We start from the raw sequence: 12,078 nt of genomic DNA, 5'->3' as shown, positions 1-12,078 counted from the left end.
ATTCCATTAGCTGTTCTTTCATTGTTCATTCACAGGGCTCCTTTCTCCACTCTCATATGTTTTACTCTCTCTTAGAAAGAGCATGTACAGTTCATGCCTTCAACAGCTACACGTATGTTGAAAATTCCCAGTCTACTGATCCAGCCCAGATCTCTTATCTCTGACTGCTACATACACCCTTTATTCATCATTGCTTTCAGTAATATTTTTTTAATTTAATCTCAGCTTTCAAACTCAGCACTATAAATGTTGAAGCAGTGGTTACCTAGGAAACTATTGAATCAGTTGGAGAACAATTATGAGGGAGGAATACATATTTCTGAAGATAGCTCAGATTTCCATAAACAGAGACATATGAAATAAAAAAGTAATGTGGAAAATAAATGTCTTCAGATCCTAAGAAGTTATTTTCAACTCCATCTCCATTCCTCGATCCTTGGAATATTGCACCCCTTCCTTATATTGTGGGGGTTGAGTCCTAAGAAAAACTGCCAAGTGCACAAATATTGTGAACACACTCAAAAATAGCTGAAATTTCAAATGGAAAATCTAAAATGCTGATGATGTACTGTATGATTTAAAATTTAATAAGCATGTAAGGACAGATAGAAAGCATTTTTTCATGGTACTAAAGCCTTAAAAGAGTTGTCTTAATAACCAATAAAGGAGCAACTTACATATTCAAAAACAGACAGCTGACTAAAATAATTCTAAAATAGGCAGGAAGGAATAGTACTTAATCAAATATGATATTACAAAACATATTCAGTGGAAAGGGAAAATGTCATGATATGCTTCAAAAAGGTAACCAATGAATAAAATTAATATGATTCCCAAGGGTGGGATGTTTCAAGAGAACAGCATCGAAACATGTATATTATCTACAGTGAAACAGATCACCAGCCCAGGTTAGGTGCATGAGACAAGTGCTCGGGCCTGGTGCACTGGGAAGACCTAGAGGAATCGGGTGGAGAGGGAGGTGGGAGGGGAGATCAGGATGGGGAATACATGTAAATCCATGGCTGATTCATGTCAATGTATGACAAAACCCACTACAATATTGTAAAGTAATTAGCCTCCAACTAATAAAAATAAATGAAAAAAAAAATATGATCCCAATTTAGAAAAAATTACTAATAATATCTCTATATATGAAGAGAAAAAGAATACACACCAAAAAAGCTTTAGTGATGGTAATACATATTTTATCTCTTCTTTGTGCTTTTCTATATTTCCTGAATTTTCTCTGATAATTTCGTAAAATGCCCTTTTAAGTCAAAGTTACAAGAAGAATATAATAAGAAAAATAATCATAATATTCAATGAAAAACATTTGACCACACCTATATCCAGCAGCACATGCCTACTGGATATAGCGATGAAATACACCAAAATTCTAACAGTCTGTATTAAAGTGCTCATAATTCTTTCCTCCATCTTCCCCTCCGCCTTCCCAGATGCCTGGCAATATGGTTATATTATTTTACAATAAAATTAATAGTTAAACACTTTTAAGATAAAAAAGGCCCCAAAGGGAGTTGTGACCCAAGAGGTAGATCTGGTTTTGTTTCAGCTTTTACGCAACAGGGCCATCTACTCACTAAATGCCTTGGCATAGCTGTCCTCTTCCTTTCTGGCACCAGGGACAGGTTTTCGGGAAAACAATTTTTCCACGGATGACGGGGGGAGGTGTTGGAATGATTCTCACAAGGAGCCTGCAGCCTAGAGAGCTCGCAAGCGCAGTTCATGTAGGGTCCGCGCTCCTATGAGATTCTAATGCTGCCGCTGGCCTGACAGAGAGGGGAGCTCAGCAGTAATGCAAGCTCCAGAGCGCGGCTGTAAATACAGATGAAGCTTCGCTCATTCACCCACTGCTCACCTCCTGCTATCTGGCCTGGCACCGGTCCGTGACCCCGCCGTTGGGGACCCCTGCCCGAGCAGCTCAGAGAAGCCTTCCCTAATTTGTAAAATGAGCACTACCCCTGCCCAGACCTCTCCCCACCTTGCGTGTGCATGCTAAGTCGCTTCAGTTGTGTCCGACTCTTTGCAACACAATTCCTATTGTCACATCGACATCACAATTTACCAAAAGGTTGGAGTGCTCTCCCCAGCCCCCCAGGAACACCCACACCCCCTTCCTAACCTTTTCACATTAGATGTTCGGTGCTGTCCCGGTGCCTGTTTTGAATCAAATGATGAGAAGTGCTGGCTGCTTGTTGCCATATCTACACGAGAAGGCCTGTTGATAAAAAGGCAGTGAGGTTTTCATTTCTTTGTCTTACAGGAAAAATCTACATATATTCAAGAACACAACACAATCCCTTCAGTTATTGATAATATCTCACCTCCATTTCTTACCAATTTTGCAAATCAAACAGCAAAATATACTCAATTACAAAGTGAATATTCCTGAAATACAGCCGCAATAAAATAAACTTATTTTTCTTTTCATTCCAGTCCAACAAAAAAGAAATTCATGAAATCGCCCCCTCCCAAAACTCTCCACCCAAATGTAACATTGTAGCTTGTATATATCCTTCCAAATCTTTTCCCATGTGTATCTATATATATATCTATCTCTAGTTTTCTTAATTGAAATGGAATATTATTGTAGGGGAGGAAAGAGTTTCCATCAACTCTCTTAGGGTCCCTGGCTGGGTCTGAAAATCAAACTGACAAAGACAGATCAACAAGACAAAAGCATAAAAATGTGAAGTTATACACATACATGTGACTCTCCAGAAGAGGCTGAAGAAGACCCAAAAAGTGACCAGAGCAGAAATCTTTTCTACCTTTCAGACAAAGAAACAATATATTTGTAAAGAACTGGCAGGACAAATGGTAAAGGGCTAGGAGTAAATGGTAAAGATGTAACTAGGAAGATAAGGGTTAATCTAACAAAGTTTGTCTGCAGACCCTCTGAGCTGTAAGAGTCTGTCTCCAGTAAAAAGAGAATTTAGGTCCTACTTTTGGGTAGAAAGAGGGAGTTTTTTCAGTTTTTACTGCTTCTTAATTGACTTCAACTCAAAATGATGTTTATGTCAAAGAGGCATACGCATTTCAGGATAGCATATTTAGTTTCCTTCATTATATGCTTAATTGATCCTGAATCCATTCTTCTCAACACAGAGTTGCTCTGCCATGGTAACTGTCCACACAGCAATCTACTGAATAGAGGGAACATATTTGTTACCCATCCCTCATTTTGAGGCATGTTAGTTGCTCCCAATATTTCACAATTACAAACAATACTAAAATAAGCCCCTTTACTCACTTTCCTGATTATTTCTTAAGGATAAATTCTGGAGGTAAAAGGCATGCATTTTGTAAAAAATCTTACATTTAAAAAATTGCCTATTTCCCATGATATATACCCCACAGAATGTTGAGGTAACACAGAAGATGTGGAGACCAACCTGGTTTGCAGAATCTTAGGCCACTTTTTGACCCACATCTACCCTCACAGACACCCATGGAGGCAAGTCCTCTGGAGAGAGGGGAACTTCCACGGAGCTTAAGAATAAGTCCTGCCCTGTGTATAACAGAATCTCCAACCTCCCACTGATGATTCACCTTCCCCGCACACAAGCTATAGAGCAGAGAAGGAAAAGTTACTGACCATTCCTGTAGGAAAGCTTTTTCTTTCTGTGTTTTTAATTCTAAAATGTCAGGGCCTTTATTGTAGATTAAGTAGAGTTTGATTATATTCTACCTTCTGACTTCCCAATACCCAGTCATATTTTATATCCAACATTCATCTTTTCTTGAACGTATCAAGTTCCCTAAATTTTATACATCAAATTAGAGGAAATCAAGGTTCTTGTTACTAGAGTGGCTAGCTGTGGGTGGTGAGAGACAATAAAATGTCAAGGATAAGAGGAAATGTATCTTAAAGGAAGGTTATTTTCCATCACAAGAACTTTTTACCAGAAGAATCAAGGAAGTGCTAAGCACTCAGATAAACCAGACTCCAGGGCAGTGACTGGCATCTCTGTTTACAAGCAAGGAAGGAGAAAAGACAGATTCAAAGGGCTGTCTAACCCTTTGGACCATTCTTGCCTATCTGTTCCCTTATAGGTTCATTTATAAGGGCTAGAAAAACATGTTCTTTAAAATGTACATTAAAATGCCCCCCGTTTGTCATCTGCCTTACCTTTAATTTTAACGTTCTCCCCAATATTGAAATTTTTATTTAATCAAAACTAGTCATTTCCCTTTAATATTTCTGATTTTCAAGACATATTTAGAAAAACTTTCCCTCCACAAAGATTATATAACATAATTTTCCATGTTGCTTACTTTCTAAATATTTAATGTGTTGATCCATTCATAATTTAAGTATATGCTATAAGATAATGTGTGCATTTTTCTTATTCTTTTCCCATTTTTTCCAAGATAATTTTTGAAAACCATATCTTTACCCCAACAACTTGACATACTATAAATATACATATAAAACACTGAATTAATTAAGTCCTGTTAAAATCAAGTCTGCTGTGCCAGGTAAAGGGTGCACATTTCAAAGCTATAACTATAGCATCTTTATCAAGCATGAAAACACTTGGATTTATCAGAACTTAGTAGTTATTAAAAACAATACTAGGGTGTTTTAATTTTTCTGAGGTAGAAGAGTTTAGTTTTTTATGCTTTTGTATATATATATATATGTATATGAAGTCCCAGACATTCTACAGTATTTAAAAATTTATATTAATAGCACAATAAGTACATCATGCTACAGATTTTTTTAAATAATCGTATTTAGATCTAATTCACTCATTTAAACTACTATCTAGTATTTTATCAAGAACCTCTTTTTCCTTTTTTATGACAAATGCTTCAAATACATGGAGAAAATGGTTTAACATGCAGGTATATCTCGAATCCACTTGGTGTACAGTGTGATCTAAACTTAAGTATTTCCCCTATGGATAGGCAATTATACCAATAGTAATGAATAGCTTGTCCTTCAGCTATTCATTAGATTCTAAATAATACAAAAGAAAGATTGTATGCCTGCTCAATCAGGCATTGAGGTAGGCTCAACTGTATGCCTAACATCTTAGAGCACAAAAAGATCCACCCAAGTAATATTTCATTTTGTAGGGGATATACCTTTGATTTATTTTCTATACATTAGGGTCTATATTTTGTAAAATAATATGTTAATTTGTAGATTTTTTTGGTCTGACACATATGCAAATACTTTGATAAGGTTATGGTTTTTTCGCCTTGTAGGAAATTAATCAGTTTTGTATATTTGTATATAACAAATCTTATTCAAACATTCTTTCTTCAGTTCCCCCAAATGCTCTTGGAAAAATTTTAACCATCTTGCTGATTTTGTCATTGATAAGTAAATCTTTGACATGTGTTCATGTTATACTCATCACACTCCAACCTGCTGAATGCACTGTAATCTCTAACCCAGGGCAAGTTTTCATACACGCATAAAGCAGTTTCAGGCACTCTTGATCCAGTCACATATTTGCCTCTGTTTGCACCAGTCACACAATTTTCATTTTCATGGCTTTTTCATATATGCCAATGGCCAAATCCTCTACTACCTTAAATGCTCTTTGAGAGGGTGTTGGCAGAAGGGGCAGGTCTTGGGCTGCTATTGCAATTTCATTCTTATTTATTAATTTTAGAATCAGTTATTGTAAAGTTACAAAAGAAGTCTGCTGAGTTTTGAGTGGGACGTCATTACATTTTCAGAGATTTTACTGAGAACTGCTATCTTTACAATATTATATTTTCATACCTATACACGTTTATCCACGTCTTCTCTTATTTTCTTCAATAAAGGAAGGAAATATACATAAGACACTGCACTAAGGTACATGCACCCTCGCAAAGATGCCATGCTAGATGTTCCCTATGTGGCTTTAGTTTTAGAATGTGTGCCACCAAAGTAAGCACAGCTATGAAAAACTTAACTGAACAGAATGACTTGCCTGTTCCACCTTTGAGCAAAACCTAGATGTTATGCCCAGATTTTAGAAAAAATGTATTTTTAGCTAAAGAAAAATCTTGTTATTTGGTTTATAGAGGAAAAATATCATATCATATTTCATTTATACTATCATTATGCTAGAAAATATGTCCTTATCTTGCCCTGATTTTACTGCTTTAAGTTTTTAAACAGCTTTATTGAGACGTTATTCACAGACCACTCAATTCACTCATTTGAAGTATACAATCAATTGTTCTTAATATTCATAGATAGTATATCACTTTCATCATTATCTAATTTACATTTTGTCACCCAAAAGATACTCTATATCCATTAGTCATCACTCCCCATTTCCCTCTACCTCTAGTCCTAAGAAACCACTAATTTACTTTCTACATGTATAAATTTGCCTTTTCTGGACATTTTATATTAATGATATTAAGTAATATGGTCTTTCATGATTTGTTTTTTTCACGGAGCATAAGGTTTTCAAGATTCATTTGTGTTGTTGTATGTATCAATGTGTCATTCTTTTCTATTGCCAAATAATAATCCATTGTTATAGATATAACACACTTCATTTGTCATTTCATTAGTTGATAGGTATATGGGTATATTTCTACTTTTGCGCTATTATAAATAATGCTGCTATTAACATTCATGTACCAATGGGAGCTGTCAGGCCATTTTCTAAAATGACTGTGTCATTTTACATTCCTACCAATAACATATGAAATTTTCAATTTCTCCATATCTTGGACAACACTTGTTACTGTCCATCTTAGGGTGTATTATGGTGTTAGGCAGTTAGAGTAGGAAAAAGGAGTCCAAAATGGCAGTGGCTAAAAGACAAAGGGAAAAGCCTCTGAAAAGGGAAAAAAGAAAAATCGGACAGCCTGAGTGTTCTGAGACCCTCGGGTGAAACAAACATGCCCTCTTCCTGGGGAGCCTTAATTTGCATAGGGCAGGCTTCGGGGGAGGAGACAAACATATAAAAAGAGGAAGCCAAGCCAGGTTGGGGCCTCTCCTTCGGGGTCCACCTGCACTCAAGCCTCCGGCGTGTACTCTTCTTTGTTGCCGAATAAAACCTTAAGCTGTAATCGAGCTGTAACACTGGTCTGCAGTTTCAAATCTTTGTGGCGCAAAGACAGAACTGAGGAAATTACACTCGCTCCCAACAATAGAACCTTGTGGCTTTGACTTGCATTTGCCTAATGACTAACGATTCTGAGTAGCTGTTTGGGTCCATATTGACCTTTGGAGAAATGTCTATTCAGATGCTTTGGCCATTTTTTAATTGGGTTATCTGTCTTTTTATTACTGAGCTTTACACTGCTTTAATTTTTAATCTCTCGGTAGAACTAGTCTCAAATGAAAAGCTTACAACTTCATTGTTTATACTTTTTCTCTCATTCAAATCACAATTAGTAGAATCAATACAAAAATTTCCCCCAATAAATCCAACACAATGGGCTACGTTCCTGCACAATGAAATAAAAGCGAGCCCATTTTAAAAAAGAAAAAATGAAATAAAATTTCAAAAATTAATAAAATGACACAATATCCTTGAAGCTTTTCCATCAAAGTCAAAATCTCTTTAGGGGACAAGAGGAATGAATGGAGAAAGACTAACAGATATGCTCTGGGAGGCACCATTTATATAATATAACCTACAGTCTGAATCCACTCCAGTATTCTTGCCTGGAGAATCCCCACGGACAGAAGAGCCTGGGAAGCTACAGTCCATGAGGTCACAAAGAGTCAAACACAATTAAGCCACTGAACACAACACCAGCACAGTCTGAATGGTATCCACTGGAGTTATGAACGCAGGACTCCAGTGGACACCACCACCAGATTTTCAGTGAATCTATTGCTTAATATTATTGACCATATAACCCAACTCATCTTACTAAAGAAAACTGCTCATCAGACCAAATTCTGTCCTACAGATGATGTTTTCAAATAGCCATCCTCATGGCCAGTGATCAGAGGAAAAGGAGAGGTGCTACTTATGCTGCTGGGAGAGAAAGAATAGCCCAGAAATTACCAGGCACTCCCCCAAAATACATGTTACTGTCAACCTCACCCCTAACCCTGTCACCAGCACTATCAGAATCAAAGGAAAGAAATTTCAACATTTTTTTGCCATAGTAGTCCTGACCTTTAGAGGGAAGCCATAAAACTCTAAAAAAATGCCAAAAAGAAAGCATCAACGTAAATATAATTATTCTATTAGGTGAGAGACTAGTAGATTTATAAACTAGATAAACTACCCCTAAATAATACATGCTTAGACTTATTACAAAAGTTTCCTCAATCAAAATTATAATCCTTCATATCATCTGAAGAACTTGGGTGGTTTTTATATTCTTTGTGCTTTTCCATAAAAGGAAGAGCTCGGGAAGCTTGACCTGGAAGAAAGAAGACTTAGAGGAGAGCAGAGAAGAAGAAAGAACACAAGGGCTATTTCCAGACACTTCCCTCCCTTATTCACTCGGAAGGCTACAATTCATCCTTCTAGACCAGCGGTTCCAAACCTTTTTGGTGCCAGGGACCAGTTTCATGGAAGACAATTTTTACATGGACCTGGCATGGAGGGATGGTGTCAGGACAATTCAAGCACTTATATTTATTGTGCACTTTATTTCTAACCTTAAAGCCACCACTGATCTGACAGAAGGTGCCAGGTCCATGGCCAGGCAGTTGGGGACCCATGTTCTAGGCCACCTTTTCTGGAGCTGTATCTTACTCCCAAAGGATTCAGAAAAATACATAACAATGTGTATCCAGAGAGAGAATAAAACACAAATGTGGCAAAATGCTAAAAAAGAGATTCAGGGTGGGCAGAAGTTCTCTGCATAATTCTCATACCTTTTCTCAAAGTATGGAGATACTGCAAAATAAAGGTGTTTTTAAAAGACAGCTCTGGTGGCAAAGGGCAGAGAACAGGGATCAAATGAGAGCGGCCACTGGCCTCTGGCATCTGTGGACCAGCCAGCACCAGTGGACAACGCCAAGCCCTCGGGGTCATGGGCGCACCAACAGGTCCAGCCATCGCAGGTAACTCAGAGGCAGGCACAACAAGGACAGAGGTCACTGCAAAAATGACCGATGAGACGCTCGACCAGAGAGTAACACCCAGACTGGGCTCCATCCCCGTGTCACTTCCTCCTGCCCCCAGAGGCCATCTGGGGAAGGAGGGGAAGGAGGGGGAACCTTTGGGATGGGAGATGTCAGCCTGACGCAGAGTTTAAATTTTCACTTGCATGGGCATTTACCTCCCCTACTCCATCAGGAAAATCTGAGACTCTCCCAAAGAGGCTGTCTGAATGTTGAACAGATGATGTCATATTTAATTGACAACTTAATGTTTTTTTTCTCATCCTCAAGGGAGATGAGAGTTCCAAAGCAAAGTGAGCACAGTTGAAAAGAATGAAAATTCATTTTTGGATGAAAGATAAAGCGTGCCCAGATCCTACTCACTGAAAACATGGAGGGTGGGACTTACTGTCTCTTTAGAAAATAGAAAGGACCCCAACAGATGCTGTTTTCCTTGCCCACAGTCACAGCAGATCACTGACAGAGTTGGAAGCTAAAACCAGAGCCTGCATCTTTTCAACGTATTTCCTTAGGCAAAGCAAACTGTACTCCTTCACTTTATTCAAAACAAATAACAACAGGACGTTAGTTGGCAAGAGATATATACAGCTCCTGTTTCATTTTGCTGGTTTTCTTTGCTGATTTTTTTCAAACTTAAATGAAAATTCCTTCCCTACTGCAGGGTTCTCTTATTTCTAGTGGAAAACTTCTACCAAATCTATTAGTGATCCTTCTTCAGCTCCCCACTGTAGTGTGATTTAGGAGAAAGCATGCTGAACACAAGCAGAATGCTGGGTTCTGTCCTAGGTGTGCAAGCAATGAGATTTTGGGTCAATCGCTCACCTCTGCCAGGGGCTGGGAGGGGCGGCCTGGGGAGAGGAAGGTGGAAGCAAGCGGGGTGCGTAGGCTATAATTTGATGTACGTATAGTTTCAGTTTTACAAACAAAAAGAGTTGCAGAGATGGACAGTGGTGATGGCTGCACCACATTATGAACATACTTAGTGCTACGGAAGCAGTGGTTATGATGGAAAAGTGTATATGACATGTGTTTTACAACAATAAAAGAAAATGAAGGGAAAAAACTGCACATACACACAAAAGCCAGAAGTGGGCTAAAAATTCTTTTGTCCTGTTTACCTCACAGGAATGTTCCAAGGAAGCAATGCATTCCACTTTGTAAAATCACTTTTTAAATTGAAACATGACATACATGTGGTCTGATGTTGTTAAAAGAGTTAAGTGATTGGGGCCAAGAACTCCCCATTAGACAGACCACTGCACTCTGGCTACTCAGCAGTTTGAGCTTCCCGCAGGGACAGCCAGAGGCCACTTAGCAGCACTCTGTCATTTTCATCAGTCCCTCCAGGTAGGGATGCAGACCTTCTCAGGACACAGAACAGATGCAGCTTTTCAGCATGACACTGAATGAGGGTAACGTTATCATTTCTTTTAAAACACCACCTAAAACACAGAGCAAAAAAATAAATAAAAACCTTTCTAAAACACAAAGATGAAAAAGTTTGCCTTTCATTTAGCTCGTGATCCATGAAGGAAAGAAAACCCAACGCTACCCAAAAGTACCCAAAAGTTTTCCAGGCTAGAGAATATGTCTCTCCTCTGGGTTTCATGGTCAAAATTTAAAACTCATCACAGTATGATGAGTGGTCTACTTTTCAGCTGTTGTGAGTAGATGATGAGCTTTTTAAGGTCAGGAATTCTCTTAGTCCAGAGAAGTTCAATAAATTTTGACTGAATGAATGACATTTGTATTGATTCTATACGTGTATTAGCACCCTTGTGCCAAATACAGTCTCAATTCTTGGTATTTTATGTCACATATGTAAATTATGGAAAGCACCCATGATTATATGATCATGGAGTCCTCATTCACAAGCAAGCAACTGTCAGTAAATATTAGGGCTTCCCCCACATACATCTGGGCTTCCCTGATGGCTCAGCCGTGAAGAATCCACCTCCAATGTAAGAGATGCAGGAGACAGGGGTTCAATCCCTGGGTCGGGAAGATCCCCTGGAGGAGGAAATGGCGACCCACTCCAGTATTCTTGCCTGGAAAATCCCATGGACAGAGGAGCCTGATGGGCTATCATCCATGGGGTCACAAAGAGTCAGACACGACTGAACAAGGAAGCATGCACACACATACATCTATCAGAGGAGACAAGCAAAACAGAACGGGAAACAGAAATACACAAGTAATTAAGTGCCAAAGTTTAATTTTCTTTAACTCTTCAATGTACAGCTGTTTTCAGAGTTGGTATACTGTATATATTCAGCCTGTGGTACCAAGTGGGCACATACAATGGTTGTTATACACGAATGCTATTGCCAAAAAAAAAGAAAAACCTACACTAATATTAAAGAGGTGTGATGGCACATAAACGCTACGTATTAAGGCCTGATTTGCTGGCTCATGGAAAAGGCTCAAGTTCTGCCACATCCACCGACTAAGAGGATAATGTCTATAGCCCCAAACCACAAGAGAAATTCAAATCTTGGTCTCATATTTCCCTGCTTTCTAAAATATAGCACTCATCTATATGAAATAAGATACTCTATAACCCACTAATCTAAAATGATCACCAAAGAAATCCATTCATACCACTTGAATGGTCATGAAAGACTTTCCACACCTGTGAACTGATGAAATCGCAAAAGAAAAACAAGCCATGTATGAAATCCATGCCAACCTCATGTCCACATAATTTGCCCATAGGTGAGTCCTGCCCTTTTGAAAATAAGCCAAAGACGTAAATGTAAATTTAGTTGAAAAGTAGAAAGCAAGTCAAAACAACAGGAGGATCTCTGAGCCTGAGGTCAAAAAACCTAAGCATTTTTCATGACACATGTCTGCAGAATACACTGAAATTTCATTTACAAAAAGGGAGGAGGGCTGCCTACATCCCCTCAGTCAACCCAAGACTAAGAAACACAATAAAACAGATCTGCCAACTTTCAGCATGATGGAGTCATGGTCAGCACCTTGAATGACTGTGGACA

The 12,078-nt window shown here is 38.4% G+C and overlaps 1 protein-coding gene across 3 annotated transcripts in view; it reads right to left on the bottom strand.

Annotated features, from left to right (window-relative positions):
• The window catches only part of TTC39B (tetratricopeptide repeat domain 39B), a 145,854-nt gene that overhangs the window by 63,119 nt on the left and 70,657 nt on the right, over positions 1 to 12,078 (bottom strand). For 2 of the 3 annotated variants that reach the window (XM_061132624.1, XM_061132625.1), the window contains one exon: positions 2,144 to 2,239. The exons of the other annotated variant lie outside the window; for it this stretch is intronic. In XM_061132624.1, coding sequence (XP_060988607.1) covers positions 2,144 to 2,239 — 96 coding nt within the window. The remainder of the gene's footprint in view (positions 1 to 2,143; positions 2,240 to 12,078) is intronic. 3 annotated transcript variants of the gene reach the window in all.

The sequence above is a fragment of the Dama dama genome, chromosome 29 (genome assembly GCF_033118175.1).
Source record: "Dama dama isolate Ldn47 chromosome 29, ASM3311817v1, whole genome shotgun sequence".
Classification (NCBI taxonomy): Eukaryota; Metazoa; Chordata; class Mammalia; order Artiodactyla; family Cervidae; genus Dama; species Dama dama.
The sequence above is the reverse complement of the archived record's forward strand: the minus strand, read 5'-3'. Positions and strand labels throughout refer to the sequence as shown.